Source organism: Phytophthora cinnamomi, assembly GCF_018691715.1.
Source record: "Phytophthora cinnamomi strain GKB4 chromosome Unknown Contig51, whole genome shotgun sequence".
In the NCBI taxonomy this organism is placed as follows: domain Eukaryota; phylum Oomycota; class Peronosporomycetes; order Peronosporales; family Peronosporaceae; genus Phytophthora; species Phytophthora cinnamomi.
In genome coordinates, this window is record NW_027150984.1 from 640,027 (window position 1) to 658,791 (window position 18,765).

Here is an 18,765-nt window from a genome sequence, read left to right on the forward strand (position 1 = left end):
TGCCTAGCCGTGATGTGGTTGGATAGACCGAAGACTGGCACTGAGTCCTCGGTAGGGTAAACAACATGATGAGAGGAATCAAGGAGCACAAGGGGAACAACAGGAAGAGGAGGACAGTAACGTAGATTTAGGCTTAACGATAAGTCTCCCTTCGGCATTTGCCCTCTCCCACACAAGCACCAAAAACAACAGGTTAACAGCCGCATAAGATCAAGCCCACGACGACGGACATGACGACGTCCAGCAAGAAGGCCGAAGTCATCCTGGGAAGCGACAACTACTTCCACTGGGAGTTCGCTATGCGGATGACGCTGGCGAGGAAGGGGCTGCTGGCGCACGTGCAAGTGGTGAAGGACCCGAGTGAGGTCACCGAGGCCTGGTTGCTGAACGACATGAAGGCGCTCGGACTCATCGCCCAAGGGGTGGCGGTGGAGCACCACACGAAGATTCGGTCGGCCACCTCGGCCATTCAAGCGTGGAATACTCTGGGAGAGTTCTACAACCGGACAACGATGTATAACCGCGTGGCGATGACTCGTCGCCTCCTTGAGTTCAAGATGGAGGAAGGCTCGGCGATGGCGAAGCATCTGGACAAGTTCGACGAGCTCATCGTGGGCCTGCAAACGCTGGGCAAGCCGCTGGACGATGGCCGACAACTCGTTATTTTGCTGAGCAGTCTGCCTGCTGAGTACGAGTTGATCTCATCGATCGTCGAGAACTCCAAGGACGTGACGCTCATCGAGGTCAAGGAGAAGTTGCTCAAGGAGTACGAGCGACAAGAGAAGAAGGAGTCTTCGGAGCGTGCGCTGAAGGCTACCTCGTTCGGAGGTAAGGGTAAGAACCAAAGGTTCAACAAGGTCGGCAAGGGGTTCGACCGGAAGAGCAATGGCGGACGAAAGCTCGGCAGGTTCAAGGGCAAGTGCTTCAACTGCGACAAATTCAGTCACATGAAGCGGGACTGCCCGGAGCAAGGTAATGGTGTCACCAGCGAAGACTCAGTCTTCGCTGTTGGTGAGGATCGGTCGGCAGGGTGGCTGATCGATAGCGGTGCGACGGCGCACATGACGCCACACCGCGACGACTTGTTCGAGTACGCGGACATGTCGGCGGACATGTTTGTGACTATCGCGGATGGAAAGAAGATTCGCGTGGCTGGGACGGGATCAGTAGGCTTGACGGGCATCGACGGCAAGCGGATCCGAATGGTAGAGGTACTCCACATACCCGGCCTCGACCAACGACTGCTCTCGGTTGGAAAGTTGGCTGAGCGCGGCATGAGCGTGGAGTTCCAGCGCAAGTCGTGTGTCATTTGGGACAAGTCGACGGCGATCGCTTCAGGGAAGAAGATCGGCAAGGCGTACGTGCTGGAATGCCAGCAGGACACGGCGTACTACACGGAGTACTCGGGGGTCGAAAGCGGGTGGGATCTTTGGCACGCTCGCATGGGACATCTCAACGACGACTCGTTGGCGAAGACTCGGCAAGCCACGATTGGGCTGCCGATGACTCAGAAAACGGTTAAGACCCTATGCGGCGGATGCATGAAGGGCAAGCAGACGGTCGCGCACTTCCCGTCGCGATCGTTAACGAAAACGACACGTCCGCTAGAACTCGTTCATACGGACGTGATGGGCCCCATAAAGACGAAGTCTAAGGGCGGGGCCAGGTACGTGCTCACCTTCGTGGACGACTACTCGCGGCACGTCGTGGTGTACTTCGTGACTAAGAAGAGCGAGGTCGCGATCAAGTTCAAGCTGTTCATGAAGCTGTACCAGAATCAGTGGGGACAGCGCATCAAGTGCCTGCGCTCGGACAATGGCAGCGAGTTCGTCAACAAGTCGATGGACGGGATCTGCCGGCAGAACGGGATCATGCACCAGAAGACCGTCCCGTATAGCCCTCAGCAGAATGGAGTGGCAGAACGGATGAATCGTACGATCATGGAGAAGGCTCGGAGCATGCTGCATTACAAGGGTGTGACCACGTTGTGGTGGGCAGAGGCAGTCAGCACGGCAGTGTACTTAACCAACCGGTCGACCAACAGTATGCACCCAACGAAGACTCCGTACGAGTTGTCGTTCAAGGCGAAACCTCGGTTGGACCACTTACGTGTGTTTGGATCGATCGGGTATGCACACATTGACAAGGCAAAACGCACGAAGTTGGAAGCAAAGAGCTTCAAATGCATGTTCCTGGGGTACGCCGAAGACTCGAAGGGTTACCGAGTGTACGACTTGGAGTCAAACAAGGTGAAGGTGACCAGATCGGTGAAACTTGACGAACGAGAAGTAAATGGCATCTACGACACGGCGTCCACCGAAGACTCGGTGACCATCCAAGTGACGAAGGATGGAGAGGATGCTGCATTACCGGAGCCTGCGCAGCAACCTACGACTGATAACCCATTGGAGTCAGTGGGAGATACCGCCGAAGACTCGGAGATACGAGAGGCGGAGTTGAACGAGTCATCGGTACAGGATCTTACGAACTTCCAAAGGGTGGGGAATCCAGCGATGACTGAGGAAATGGTGTTCCACCCAGAACCGGAACGAATCCGGCGCGTACGTGAATCTGCGATTCTTGGAGATGGATTAGCAGGCGCCGAAGACTCGAGGATGCACAGCAGCGAAGACTTGGACAACGGCGATCACTTCTGGCCTCCATCGCCTAAGCCACCGAGGTGACGAGGATAACCTACTTGCAGAAGCTGTGTTGGCGTACGCTGCAGATGTCGGTGAGGCGGACGACCCGCCAAGCACGTATCAACAGGCGATGCGTAGCAACGAGTCTTCGGAGTGGATCAAGGCGATGAACGCGGAGTTAGAAGCACACGCCGACAATGGGTCCTGGACGATGGTGCAGAGGACTGCGAATGTTCGGCCGATCGGATGTCGATGGGTGTTCGCGAAGAAGCGCAACGAGCACGGCCAAGTAATCAGGTATAAGGCTCGCCTGGTGGCGAAAGGGTTCAAGCAGAAGTTTGGCGTAGACTTCGTCGAGACATACTCGCCAGTAGCCAACATGAACTCAATCCGAGTTGTGTTGTCGGTGGTGGTGGCGAAGGCGTACGTGGCCGAGCAGTTGGATGCGGACACTGCGTTCCTCAACAGCGGACTCACGGAGCGAGTGTACATGGAGGTGCCCTATGGCGTCGCGAACGCGAGGAACTTGATGTGCAGACTCGAGAAGGCGATCTACGGTCTGAAGCAAGCAGCGTATGCTTGGCACAAGACTATCCACCGAGTCTTCGTGAACATCGGATTTCGGAGTTGCGGTGCCGACCAGTGCGTCTACGTCAAGGGTAAGGATGACAAGTACGTGTACATCTGCCTGTACGTGGACGACATGATCATTGCGGCCAAGACGACTGCTGAGATCCAGGAGGTCAAGGTGGCGCTCAAGAACTCGTTCAAGATGAAGGAGTTGGGCGAGGACAAGTTCATCCTTGGTATGGAGATCAACCACGACCACATGGCCAAGACGCTCATGATAAAGCAGACGCGTTACATTGACGACGTGGTGAAGAGGTTCAACCAGCAGGACGCCAAGGTGGTGGTGAACCCGTGCGAGTCGGGCCTGAAGCTGGCGAAGACTCAGTCACCGACGACTCACGCCGAACGTGAGACAATGCTGGTAAAGCCATACCGAGCACGCATTGGATGTCTGTTGTACATCACAACGTGCACTCGCCCGGATGTGGCATACATAGTCACACAGTTGTCAAGATTCTTGGAGAATCCTGGGCAACAGCATTGGAAGGCTGCGGTCCGAGTGCTCCGGTACCTAAAGAGCACCCGAGACGTCGGCATCATCTACAACGGCAACAAGGAGAAGATCGTGGTCGAGGCGTACACGGACGCGGACTGGGGCAGCAATCTGGACGACCGCCGCTCGGTGTCCGGAACGATGGTGATGATCAGCGGGGCGCCGGTGGTCTTCAAGTCGAAGTACCAGCCCACGGTGGCGCTTAGCTCGGCGGAGGCCGAGTACATGGCCCTTGGACTGTGCAGCCAGGATGTGCTGTGGGCCCGAGCCATGCTGAAGGACCTGGGCCACGAGCCAGTGGGAGCTACGCAAGTGTGGGAGGATAACCAAGGTGCCATCGCGTTGGCAAGTGACGCAGGCTACAACGCTCGAACCAAGCATGTGGACATCAAGCACCACTTCGTCCGTGAGAACGTGGCGCGGGGAGTTATCGCGGTCGACTACGTGCCGACGAAGGATCAGCTCGCCGACATGTTAACGAAGGCTGTGGGAACCAAGCGCCTGCAGTACCTGCTCGAGGCGAGTCGAGTCATCGCCAAGGCTGCTCAACACTAGCAGCGAGTGGGAGTGTTGGTATTGTGCGCCGCGAGTGTAGACAGGACTGATGGTATTGTGTACCGCCAGTGTAGACAGGACGGACCCAGCGAAGACTCATCCGGAGACTGGACGGACCCAGCGAAGACTCGTCCGGAGATGACTCCGCGGTGAACGAGTTGACGGTGGGCACGGCACGTGCCTAGCCGTGATGTGGTTGGATAGACCGAAGACTGGCACTGAGTCCTCGGTAGGGTAAACAACATGATGAGAGGAATCAAGGAGCACAAGGGGAACAACAGGAAGAGGAGAACAGTAACGTAGATTTAGGCTTAACGATAAATCTCCCTTCGGCATTTGCCCTCTCCCACACAAGCACCAAAAACAACACTTATAGGTTATCGACACGAAGAAGATTTGCTCAACATCATGAATTCAGTAAAGGCGAAGTACGGTGTAAAGGAACTCGTTGATATTAGTTGGTTTCTTGGAATCCGAATCCGTGTTGATCACAATCACGGTGTCACAACTTTGGACCAGTCAAGTTTCGCAGCAGAAATTGTAAAACGCTTCGGCATGGCTGGGTGCCGGCCAAGGAAAACCCCGATGGATCGTGGCTGTATGCTGTATACCAAAAATGAAGAAGACGAGTCTGCGGGAGATTCACCCATCGACAAGCAGTAGGTGCACTTATATACTTGGCAAGGGTGGCGCGTCCAGACATTTCATTTGCGGTGAATCAAGTCGAAGCCCAATCTTCAAACCCGTCACAATCGCATTGGATCGCCGTGAAAAATATTTGACACTACATGAACAGTTCTCTGGGTTATGGTCTAGTATATCGCCGTTCTAATCCGGATCCACCTGTGGGTATACACCGATGCAGATTGGGTGAATAATCAAGAAGATCATCGGTTCATTTCTGGTGTCGTCGTTCAGGTGTTTGATTGTCCGGTCTCCTGGCAAACCAAACGACAACAACTAGTTTCAAAGTCTTCCAGTATTGCCGAATATATTGTTGCAGATGATGGCGTGGAGGAAGCTCGATGGACATCGATACTAGTGAAACGGTTGCTGAAAATCATCACCGCTATTGTAATTCCTGCCATGATTAATGATAAGTCCACAATCAAGCGACTGACAAATGGGAAGTCATTAGAAGCTAAAAAGACAGTCGACTGTAACTTTTTCTCAATCAGAGATGTTGTGGCTAGCGGCGAATTGGTGCTCGAGTATTGTCCGACTACTTTAATGCTTGCAGGTGGACTCACAACCAGGGTTCGGTAGTAGACCCCAGAAAAGTAGCGTTAGTAGTGCTATATCACTACTAATTTGTAGTGCTATATCACTACTAATTTGTAGTGCTATGTATAGTACTGGTGGTTTGGCCGAAAAATAGTGCTAATTGAATAGTAGAGAAAAAAATGCCATTAGTAGTACTAGTTAGAAATAGTATAGTTCCCCAAACTTCAACCCATGTGAGATCTTCGAAGGGCGCGAAAATTGGTGGCTTCGCGGCCTCCCCCACTCGCTCCGTCGATCATTTCTTGTTGTGCAGCTCAAGCAACACACCCATGAAGTGCGCTAAGTTTGACTGTCATTGATTGGAGCGAGATAGCGGAGACATATCCTTGCTCTGCTTGTTGGTGGTCAGGTATATCACTTGTGCAACAATGAGCTCTACACGAAGCTAGATCTCGACCTCTCGAAACGGTAATGCTGTGGTAATATCTTCGCGTATGATCTGTTTCCCCTAACACTATATTAATGCAGGTTCTGCAGTCGCTTGTGTGAGCAGATTATTCAATATTGACAGCGATTCCCAGGAGCTAACACTAAATCGCATCGTTCACAATCCGCCTAAGAAAGGGACTGACTTGGTTTGGAATGTGATTGTAACGGGGTTACACGCACAAGTGGCTGCAAGCCACTTGTGCATTTAACAGATAGGTTATCTGTTAAAAGTTTTGGATACTTCCTCACCTTGGTGTAAGACACACCAATGGATACATTGAAGTGGACCACCCCAATGAGTGGTCCACACATACCCAAAAGATCCTATTTGTAGAAAGCAGCATCTTTCTACCAATCAGAGTCATGCATATTAGCGGGGCTCTGACAGCCAGCCGCTGTCAACCCTTTCATAGATGATAAACAGTTTTTAGCAGATTTTAGAGGAAGATCAATTTACAAACAATATAGTTCTCATTTTACCTTAAACTAGCTACTTGGAGTCTTGTCTAAGTTAACTTATATTTGTGTACTCAAATATAATTAACCTAAGTAATTACTAAGTATTTACGCTTCCTCATACACGTGGCGCGACGTGTAAGCTAAAGTAGTGAGCCAAAGTACGCCCACTACACCTGGTAGCACTTTGTAGTCCGTCCAACGACCGACTACGTGACGTTCGTACAGGGTGTACGAACGCGGAGCCGAGAACCCCATGAGCACGGAGGTGCCCATGGAGAGCTCCAATACGCCTGCAACGCATGTTGCACGCGCGGACTGCCCCCACCTGTCTGATCCAGAGTGGGAAGCCCTCCAACGACTGTCAACAGTCATTGGAGAAGCGGCGATAGCCACGATGCTGCGTACGCTATCGCCGACGGAGCAACATGGTGTTGCTCTGGGGTTCATCATGAAGGAGCAGCGTGATGCTGCTTCCTCAGTGACGGCGTCGTCAGGGACGACACCGCGTGCTCAACCATTAAAGTTGAGCGTAAGCAATTACATGGGAAGAGAGGGCGAGCCTCTCCTCCGATGGCTTGTTGAGCTCGACACAGCCATAGCGGCTCGACGCATCGTCGACCCGCTGTCGAAGGTTGCGTTCACCATGTCCTGCCTTGGCGGACGCGCAAGGTGTTGGGCGTATGAACGCCGACTCTCCGATCCTACGTGCTTCAGCACGTACGAAGTGTTCAAAGAGGAGCTCAAACAAGCGTTTGAGCCCCCGCAAAACGAGCTCCGGTCGAGGGCGGAGTTCCTCGACCTTCAGCAGGGTAAGCATGACGTCCATGCTTACGCGCAGCGCGCACGATGTTTGGTATCAAATATCGTGACTAACCCGATTGACGAGGCGACCAAGGTCGTCACGTTCATGAAGGGGCTTAGAGATGGGCCTGTGAAGACCTATCTCTTCCGAGAGTACCCGAGTACTCTCGAAGCTGCAATCACTCTTGCCATGCAAGAAGAGTTTAGCCTGCGGCAGGCTAAACTGCATGTGAACGTGCCGAGGCCGCAACCGCGCCCGGTAGCGAGGCCGGGAGGTCCGGAACCAATGGACCTCTCGAACGCAACAACTGCTGGTTACCAGCAGCAGGGAGGTAACGTGCGATGCTTCCGTTGCGGAAGGATCGGTCACTTTGCACGGGAGTGCACAGCTCCCATGCCCCCTGGAGGTGGCCGTCGTGGCGATGATAGGCATCGCCGCGGACCAACAAAAAACGCGAACATCCAGTAGGCGCGGGGCGCCCTACTGGTAATGCAGTCACGCGTGCCGACATCGGCACGCGACACCGAGGACTGCAGCCCCCAGCGAGACCAGATCTCGCTGCAAGAAGCAAGATGACAGGCCGAACCTAGTCATCTTGAAGGTTTACTCGAAGAGAGCGAGTGACTCTCTTCGAGCTTTGGTAGATTAAGGCGCATCGATCAACTTTGTTCGACTACGAAGCCTGTCGAGACTTGACTTCGAGGAAGTAAATGTACCTCGAAGTCTTCTGGAGGTACGCCTGGCAACAGGTGCCGTCGTGAAGACCGAGAAGCGCGTCGTGGACGTGCGCTTCTCGTACAAACAACGAGTGTTTGTCGAACACTTTATCGTCCTGGAACTGGACAATAAGTTCGACGTGGTAATGGGCATGCCGCGACTTCCACGGCATGATCCGGTAATTGACTGGAAGAAGCGCACGCTCGTGCGCTTCGGTCGCGACAGCGGAACAGAGAGCGATGGCCCTGTTACCGCAGCGCGCGCACCTGCTGGTGCGCGCGGCTCACCAGTCGAGACAGCGCTTTATGCTGCTGTCCCGGAGTGCCCAGGAAGTTCGCGAGGGCGCGCACAAGTGAGACCAACGTCGGCAATGCTGCCGACGTCGGAAGAAAACGATGTGCTGGTTCCGGGAACCAACACCCACGTTCAAGTGTGTAAAGGACAGTCCCTGACCCGAAGAGGTCAGGTCGACAACGACCCACCCCCGGTGATGAGGTGCTCCGCCAATAACTGGCGTCGAGGTGACAAAGGCGTGTCAACTCCGGGGGTTGACGCTGCAAACAGCACGGACGGTTGCAAACGTCCCGTACTGACGCAATTTGTATGCTGTCGTGCAGCCGGGCTGCACGACGAAGCGCCATGCGATCAAGCCGGGCTTGATACCGCGCGCCCGCGGACAGGGTCCGCCGGCGAACAATCGTCCATGGCCGGGCCTGGACCAGAAGAACCACCGTGCGGAGCCGGGCTCCGCACAACAAGAAGACGGGGCATGCGAAAAACGCTGCGCAAGGCTCGGTCCGGGACCGAGACGCTACAAGAACTGGCTGCCAGGCAGACAGAGGCGGTGACGCCGGGCGGTGAGACGCTGAACGTCTTGACGCGCACCGATACTGGATTCCAGTATCGTGAAAAGGAATTCGCTAATCCTCCGACGAGGGCGTCGGAGTTGACTTCGCTTCCAGTCATGAGCTGGAAGCGCTTCACGCGCGACTTACACGATGGACGCATCGAGCAAGTCTGCGTTCTTTCGGACAGCGAAAGAACGGGGAGCGAGAGCGAAGAGCTGAGGCAGCTCTTCATGGGAAGTACCACTGAGAGTGAGACACGCTCAGTGCGAAGACGAAGCGAGAGCGCTTCGAGGAACAAGGTTGGGATTCGTTAAAGTCGAGTCCCTATTACGAATTGTTGAGGGAGTACAAAGACGTACTCCCGGAACAGATTCCTGCGGAGCTTCCGCAGGATAAGGGCATTCAGCACGAGATTGATTTCGTGCCGAGCACGAAGTACTGTGTCACGCGGCAGTGGCCACTGCCGCGAGATCAATTCTCGGCGATCGACGACTTCTTTAAAAGTCGTCGCAAAGCTGGACAAGTGCGGGAATCAAAGTCCCCGCACAGTGCTCCGACGTTCTGTGTCAAAAAGCCACAGGGCGGATGGCGCATCGTTCATGCGTATAACAAGCTGAACGATGCGACGGTACCGGCGCAGACGCCGATACCGCGAAAAGATGTTATCATCGATTCGATGGCCGGGAGCACCGTTTACAGTGCTCTCGACTTGCGAGATGGATTCTATCAGATCCTAATGCGTGAGAGCGACACCCCTCTCACTGCAGTGAGCACGCCAAGTGGCATGCTCTGGGAGTGGCTAGTAATGTCGCAGGGGTTTAAGAACGCCCCTGCGACCTTCAACAGGTGCGTGACGCACTTGTTGCGCTCGGTGCGCGGCTTCACGCCGAGCTACTTCGATGATGTGTTCATCCACAGCCGGGCTGTGGACGGGAAGACCGACGTAGAGATACACAGGGTGCATCTCCGGAAGCTACTTGAACTTATGCGAAAGCATAAGCTCTACGCGAACCTGAAGAAGTGTATATTCGGGGCGAGCGAGATACCCGTCCTCGGGTGTCTCGTAGGGAAGAATGGTGTTCGCCCTGATCCGGAAAAGGTCAGAGTGATCAATGAATGGCCAACGCCTTCAAGTGTGAAGGGACTGATACCATTCCTTGGCTTGGCCACGTACTTGTGCAAGTACGTGGAGGATTACGCGGGCAAGATCCGCCCGCTGTCACAGCTTTTTAAGAAGGAAGCTGTGTGGAAGCGGACAGCCGATTGCCAAAAGGCATTGGATGCAGTCAAGCGGGGCTTGACTGAGGCACCGATCTTGGCAGTAGCTGACCAAGATCGTCCATTTCACGTCGTATGTGACGCATCCGACTTTGCAATCGGATGCGCATTAATGCAGCACGATCACGAGGGCCGTGATCGTGTCGTCTACTACCAATCGCGTCAGCTGAAGCCAGCTGAGCGCAACTATCCGGTGCATGACAAGGAACTCCTTGCCATGAAGTACGCACTCGCAAAGTTCCGAGGGTATTTGCTTGGATGTAGACCATTTGTGGTCTACACCGACCATGCTTCATTGCGTACCGCAGTGAAGTCGCCACACATATCACAAAGAATGGCGAGATGGCTCTCATTCTTTGCGGAGTATAACTTCCGGGTCGAATACAAACCCGGAAGATTGAATGTAGTGGCCGACGCGTTATCACGTCGGCCGGACTATGCAGAAGCTGTTGACGTCAATGCCATTGACGCCATGCGATCGAGCAAACACACATCATCTCTGTTGGATGATGTGAAGGCCGCGTACGCGCACGACGCGGGCTCTTGCTGGCCTATGGCACAGCGCCTTCTGACAAGTCCCGTCAGAAGCTGCCCAAGCACCTTCGAGCGCGTGCACACCGCTTTCGTGTGCACGACGGACTACTGCTTTACAATGCAGTCGACGACAACGCGGATCGCGTTGTCGTGCCAAATGACCATGACCTGCGACTCAGGATCATGTACGAGTATCATGATGCCCCGACTGCGGGACATCTCGGGCGCGAGAAGACATACGTCCTTCTCACGCGCGACTTCTACTGGCACCACCAGTATAAGTGGGTGCGCAAGTACATCCGTACTTGCGAGGTGTGCCAACGCGTAAAGTCTGCGCCAATCGCGCAGGGTCCTTTACAATCACTACCGACTCCGTCGGAGTGTTGGAAGTCCATGTCTTTGGACTTTAGCTTTGGCCTTCCCCCGGACAGCGGAGGGAACACCGGCGTTGTGGTCTTCGTAGACCGCTCCAGCAAGATGGCACATCTTGCTGCGGTGCCAGCAGAGGTAACCGCGAAGCAGACGGCCCGTCTGTTCGTCGACATGGTGTTCAAACACCATGGCATGCCGTCCGACATCGTGTCGGAGAGAGATCCGCGCTTCACAGCGCACCTGTGGCAAGAAGTGTTTACACTTCTTGGGAGCCAGCTTTCAATGTCGACTGCGGATCATCCGCAGACGGACGGTCAAACCGAGCGCATGAATCGCGCGCTCGTCGATACGTTGAAGAGCTACGCTCACTCGTTCCAATACTGGAGCGAGTATCTATCGATGGCAGAGTTTGCCATCAACAACTCAGTGCATGCCTCGACCGGGCATACACCGTTCTACGTGAATGCCATGCGGCATCCACGCCTACCGAGTTTACTCGGAGTGATGGCTCCCACTTTAAGTGGGGGAGGATCTACGACTGCAATACAGCAGCCGCAGAAAACCGCTGACACTTGCACAGTGTCAGCTGCAACAATGGACAAACCACATGAGTCTGCGCAGGGCGCAGACTCCTCCAAACAACAAGGACAAAGGCCACGGGTCTGCGCAGGGCGCAGACACCGCGAAGAACCACGCAGAGGCCGGGCCTCTAGCGGAGAGCGAGCTGAATGACTTCAGCTCGGATGCAATCCATTTCATCACCAAAAGACAAGCCGTCATTCGGTTTGTCCAAGACGCAATAGCAGCTTCTGTTCACCAACAGAAGCTGAACGCAGACAATGCGGGCAGAAGCAACACAAATGAATTTAAAGTTGGTTCATTAGTTTTGTTAGCTACACAAAACCTGCCTAGACATGCAGTTTCGGATTTCGGAGCAAGCAAGCTTGCTCCGCGTTTCATCGGGCCGTTCACTGTGTTGGCACGGCACGGCAACGCATACACGCTAGACATACCGTCTAGCATGCGCCTCCATCCGACCTTTTACGTCGGACGGCTGAAGCCATGCCTGCAGCACGAGTCATCTAGCTCGGCTGACCCGAAGCATCGGCAGGAGCTGAGGCAGAAGCGGAGGCCTTGGCCTCGGCGACGAGCATCCTCTCCTCCAGCGCGCGGACGCGCTGGAGCAACCCCTTCATCTGGGTCCCCAGCTCGACCTGGATGTTCGAGGAGGTCTGCGAGACCGCGGCGACTTGGGCCTTCTGGTTCGCCAGCTCCTGTTTCAGGGCGGCGAACTCAGCGCCCTGCAGACGCTACACGACGGTCACCCGGTCGTGGAGAGGCGCATACTGATCAGCCCGGGGCTGATCATACCCGGGGCGTGTTCCCACCCCCGCCACCGCCGATCCGTGACGCCCGCGGCTCAACCCGCTGGATTGTTGAGCGGATTGTTGACCATAGTATCCCGAAAACGAACCCTCAAGGGGCTCGTTTTCGTATTCGTTGGAGAGGATTTCCTCCCCATCGAGATACATGGGAGCAGCGGAACGTCTTGGAGGACGTTCCGGAAATGGTGAGGGCGTACGAAGAGCAGTACGCGCTGGTGCAGCAGAAGTAATACGAGCGCTGCGATCATCGCTAGCGCCCGAACCCTCACGTGCTAAGAACTTAGCACGGAGCTCTTTGAGACTCTCGGGCACACGGAATGACGAGTACCCGTTCAGGTCGCGGTTGCTTAAGCGGACCGCGCCTGGGAAGTACTTCGCGCACTGAAAGCCCTCGGGCACAGCGCACGGCACATTAGCCTCCTCCGCAGCAACGTGGAGTTGCTCCAACTTTCCACACTTCGAGTACGTCTCGAAGCGATCACGCGCTTGCTAAATCCGATCACGGTAAGCACTCGGCTTCTTGTTGAAGTTCTCAACAAAAGCAATCCAACTTTGACAAAGTGCCTGCCGCTCGGGCACTTTGCTGCGAGAAGAAGTCTTCTTGCTTTGAAACCATCGGAGCTCATGAAAGAGTCCGATGTAGTAATCGCGCCTTTGATGCGTTTCCGCATCAAAGTGCAGCTCGGCAGCCACAGCGTCATCTTTGATGGCGCTGCATACGTACAGCGGCACCTCATTCGGAGGTACCGAGTTCCCATATCGGTACGCGATCTCGGACGCGGACGGCATCCATGGATCGCGCGCAGCATGCACAGCACGCGGAGAGCCTTAAGCTTTGGAATCACGTACTGCAGCTGCAGCGCGCGGAGAACAGACAGCCCCAGCGGAAGCGAGTGGGGTATCACTCTCAGTACGCGAACGCTTCGAACTCGAAGCGTCCGATTCGTCCCCTTCACGCGGGCGAATGTTCTTAGCATGGGGGTCGGACGATTCGCTCGACACTGAGTCTTTGCGCTTTGAGGACGAGTCCTTCTCGTCCTCCATGTCTTCATCATCGTCGTCGAAGTCGACGACGTCGCCGTACTTCGGCTTCTGACGCTCGAAATAGTCGTCGATGGAGAGATGACTCCCCACCGACTTCGATGTCTTCTTCTGTGGTGCGCTCATCGTTGAATGAGCGCGGATTTCTTCTCCAAACGCGGAGAATTGACCAATTGTCAATTCCGAAGATTGACGTGCGGAGACCCCGGGCGTCTAACCTTAAGGGGGGGGGAATGGTGTAACGGGGTTACACGTACAAGTGGCTAGAAGCCACTTGTGAATTTAACAGATAGGTTATCTGTTAAAAGTTTTAGATACTTCCTCACCTTGGTGTAAGACACACCAATGGATACATTGAAGTGGGCCACCACAATGAGTGGTCCACACATACCCAAAAGATCCTATTGGTAGAAAGCAGCATCTTTCTACCAATCAGAGACGTGCATATTGGCGGGGCTCTGACAGCCAGCCGCTGTCAAACCTTTCATAAATTATAAACAGTTTTAGCAGATTTAGGAGGAAGATCAATTCACAAACAATACAGTTCTCATTTTACCTTAAACTAGCTACATGGTGTTTTATTTGATTTATATTATACTTGTGGACTCAAGTATAATTAACCTAAGTAATTACTAAGTACTTACGCTTCCTCATACACGTTGCGCAACGTGTAAGCTAAAGTATTGAGTCAAGTTAGACCCACTACAGTGATACACCGCTTAGAGTACCTACAACCCATGGGGGCAAGACGTTCACACATATATGCCTGCTTTGTGCGAGGACGAAGACTTGGCAAGAGTCGCTACGCCGTGCTAGCAACGTGTCTAATGTCAAGACTCACGTGGTATCCAAACACACACAGCACGAGTTGGCGATCCAAGTTCAGCAGCATTGCCTGAGTCTCACCAATCGCTTCATGGTACAAGTGTCTCCCAAAGCAGAATAGACGCGCCAAGCCCTTCCCAAGTTAAGTGAACTAGTGGTGCAACCTACCAAGCGGCAAAAAAATGTGGTGGAAAGCTCCGGTGACTCAAGAACGAATTTCGGGTCATATTACGAGATGGCTCATCCGCGACGGTGCGTGTGCGAATAATGGATATGCTAAGCGATTGTGGATCTCATTAATATGCTTTGTCTATCAAGGGCTGGCGCACAACATGGTAAGGACTCTGGCCTTTCATGATATCCTAGTACCCGAACATCACCATCCCGTCCAGCAAGGCCTACACCAGGATCCTTCTTTATGAGCCCGCTAAGGATAGGGACTGACAACGGTCGAGCGCACCGGCAGCTAATATTGCCCCATAATCGTCAGAAACTGAGGCACATGGAGGAAAGCAAGCGAAAGCTGTGGTAGACGTCAAAATGGGTACACAGTGCTAATTGAGACCCCGCCAAACAAATTGACGCTTATTTACATTTTGACGTTTTCGAGATATCGGCGTTTAACGATGTGCCATTCATTTTCGCACTTAACTGAATATCGGAGAAATGGGCTTTTTCATTTTTATGACCGATAAAATACTTGACTGGAGCTCACGCAGTCCAAGATTAGCAAAGATGGAGGGAAGGCAGGAGAAGCCAGCTTCCAGCGTGGGCGCCGATGATGCACAGTCCAAGTCTACAACTACTCAACCAACCCAAAGAAAAAGAGCCAAGAAGGATAAGTAGGTCAGCAAAACGAATTGACACTTATGTCACACATAAAAATTCGGTGAATCAAAATGACACGTAGTGCAAAAATCAAATTTTGCGGGGCTTATAAAATGTGTTGGAGACCAAAAGTTCGTCTATTGAAGCAGCATAGTCGTCCAAGTATAAAAAAACAAAAATATATGTTGCACTTTTAATTTTCTCTGGGATACGTTTTTCGACTGGTCATTACAAATACTTCCACTACGTATTTTTGGGCAACCGATAGCTCAAAATGACCACAACACATCGGGCTCTAACGTGATATGGCTGGTTACAAAATGAACCAAATGTAGATAAGCGTCATTTTGTTTGGCGGGGTCTCAATTAGTAGTGCCAATTAGTAGTGATACTACTAACGCCAAAGCCGTTCAACTATAGTAGTAGTAGTGATATTGGATCAGAGTCCGTTAGTAGTAGTAGTATCACTACTAACCCAAAATTCTCACTACTACCGAACCCTGTTCACAACGTCACTACCTACAACTCGATTCCAAGAACTTCGGGGTGCTATTGGGGTTTAACATATTCCCTCGATGACCGACACTGGCGGGGAAGTATTGGAAATCCAGCTCGGCCCTCTGAAAACACTTAGCAAGCTTCTAGATTTCACCTCGTGTGCTTAGCAACAAATAAATCACTTTAAGATTCTCCAACATGCCTGTTCTGCTGGGACAAATGACGTTCTGGTTATTAAGAACGATATGTCTGGCTTTGTGGAGCTTGTGGAGTGCAATGCTGCGCATCGTAACTCGAACTGGAGTATGATTGCCCTCGACAAATCCCTACGAGACATCGACGGCAGGAGTTCTACATGTTAGCAGTAGATTGGGCCGTTGATGCCAGTGTCATCCCAGTTAGATACCAATGAATGAAAAGGAGCACTAGTTGTGAGTGGTTGTGACTATGAGAGAGAAGGATGGATCCGAGAAAGTCTCTGAGGAGATCTCTGGGAGGGATCCTGGCCATCGTTGGTCCTCTCTTGCTCGATGAGCGAGCCGAAGTAGTCACTGAGTACCGAAAGGGGGTTTTCGCCTGCGGGCTTTCCCCGATGCAACACAACTTGACCTCACTCACTTTTGAATTCCCAACCTGAAGCTCAAGTGGCCAACCACCTCCTACTTTAAGTTGCTGCGTCCAGACCCCAAGCTCGACTCTGGTGCCGACGAGACCCGAGTTCTCGTAGGTTACTGAGCCCAAGACGTGGTTTACGGGCATCTTCTACTGGACGTGGCGAGCTTTTGTACGCGTAGTCAAGGCAAGTCGTGTCGACGCAAGTGGTGATGGCAGCGAACTTAGCGGGCCAGAACCCATCCAGAGGCGGGCAGAATCTGCCGGTGGTTGGCCAGAATACCCAATCGTCTGGGCAACCTCCACCGAACCAGCAACAACAACAAGTAGTGAATGGTGGAGCGAGGACCCGGCCCAAGTGAGGTTCGAAGCCGCCAAAGTACACCGCAGACGGAGGCTTCGACCTGTATCGTGCTCAAATCGAAGGCTACCTCATCCAGCACGAGTGCTGGGATGTGATTGGCGGCACCGCTGTTGCTAATCCAAATGACCCTCAATGGACAGAGCGGAATCAATTTGCTCGTTATGCGCTACTGTTTGGCATGTTGCCCAAGGACTCGAAGAAAATATGCAGAATGGCTACAGCGCGCGAAATGTGGAATTCGTTTGAACAAGACAAGACAAAACGTGCCTACGCCAGTGAAATTCGTCTTCGGCGCGACCTGTATGCAGCTAAGTTTACTGTTAGCGAGGACATGGAGAAATACCTCGAGCGATTGGAAGATATGAGGCGCCAACTAGCTAACATGAATGCTGCCATCAAACCCTACTGCACCTCCAACGACTGGCCCACGCCGATCTGGACGCCAACGTCGAGCAAACAGTTGGTACAACCCAAACACTTGGGTGATGGCGGTGACGTTGATGCAGTGCATGCTGATCGGTGTCGTCAATGACATTTTGAATCCAACGACACGGGAGGAAGCTTTGAAGTCGGAGCATGCCGAAGGCTGGCAACAGGCTATGGACGCTGAATATGAAGCACTGATAATGAACGAAACCTGGGAACTTGTACCTCGCCCTCCATGCAGAAAAGGCCGACGTAAGCCTAACATATTGACTTCAGTGTGGGTGTTGGTAGCCAAACGGAATGAGAAAGGAGAAGTGGAAAGACTGAAGGCGAGACTTGCTATCCGAGGATTTTTGCAAAAGTTTGGCGTTGACTACTTGGCGACCTACTCTCCTGTAGTGCGAATTGAGTCCGTGCGGCTCATATTGCTGATAGCTATGTTATCGATGTTTGAGTGCCGCCACGTTGACTTTGTGACGGCGTTTCTCAACGGAGAGCTGGTCGACGTCGTGATTTAATAGAGCAACCCGAGGGGTATGAAGACGGAACCGATCGAGTCTGCCGACTTCGCAAAGGACTTTACGGTCTGAAACAAGCCTCGAAGATCTGGAACGACACCTTGCATAAGGTGTTGATCAAACTCGGCTTCGTGCAGTGTACCTATGATGCAGGTGTATACTGGAGACGCCGTGCAGGACGTGTAGTGTTTCTCACTATATATGTTGATGACATTGTGCTCGCTGGAGTGACCAGCGACATCGACAAGGTTGTTGCAGAGCTCGCAGCTCAGTTCAAGCTGAAGGACCTCGGTCGGGTGCGACACCTGCTTGGCATGGACGTAAACTACAAACCTGGGAAAATGGTATGCTTATCACAGACAGCGTATATTGAACGTCTTGCTGAAAAGTTTGGCCTGGGATCGGCGAAGCCTGTTCGTTCACCGCAGTTTCGCCATGAAAGGATGAGCAAAATTGAGACGGATGAAGCCAAGATTAACGATCCGAAGCTGCCCTACAGGGAGATTGTTGGCTCCCTCCAGTACCTGGTGGTGTGCACTCGTCCCGACTTGGCAAATGCTGTGAGAACCCTTGGACGTTACACGAGCGCGTACACCGTCGAGAACTACCGCGCCGCACAGCGAGTAGTGCGCTATGCACTGGCGACGAATAAGATGGGATTGGTGTACCGATTTACGCCTGGGTTCCCAGCAATGGACGCATTTTGTGACGCTGATCACCAATCGTGTCCGGACACAAGCGCCCGGTGACAGGCTAGATGTTGCGTCTGCATGGCAACATGTGGATGTGGAAAAGTCATGGTCAACGGCGTGTGACGGAAGACACCTGCAGCTCAGAGCTGGTCGCCTGCTGCGAATGCAGCAAGATGGTGGTGTGGGCTCGTGAACTCCTGTTGGAGTTGGGTTTCGGTGAGCGGACGTTGCAAGTGCCGATCTACTGTGACATTCAGAGTGCGATTGCGGTAGTGGCGAACAACGGCAACACGTTACGAGTGCGGCACATGGCAAAGCACGCGCGGTTCATTAACGAGTACGTCCAAGAGAAGGAGTTGGATGTCGTTTACGTATCAAGTACTGAGAACGGCGCAGATGTGTTTACCAAGGCGCTGGGTCCGGCTGAGTTTGAGCGCCAGCGGAGCCGATTGAACATCGAAGACGTGACGGATGCTTGGGAGATGGTGGATGCTGTCGAGACGGCCGAACGCATCGAGATGCAAGACGTTTAA

General features: G+C 53.2%; 1 protein-coding gene across 1 annotated transcript; it reads left to right on the top strand.

Annotated features, from left to right (window-relative positions):
• Window positions 1-557: 557 nt before the first annotated feature.
• Window positions 558-18,765, top strand: IUM83_19467 (Integrase, catalytic core protein; the record flags this gene model as incomplete). Its single annotated transcript, XM_067944518.1, has 2 exons — window positions 558-1,465; window positions 18,402-18,765. 2 exons carry the CDS (start codon window positions 558-560, stop codon window positions 18,763-18,765), a joined length of 1,272 nt encoding a protein of 423 aa, XP_067789579.1.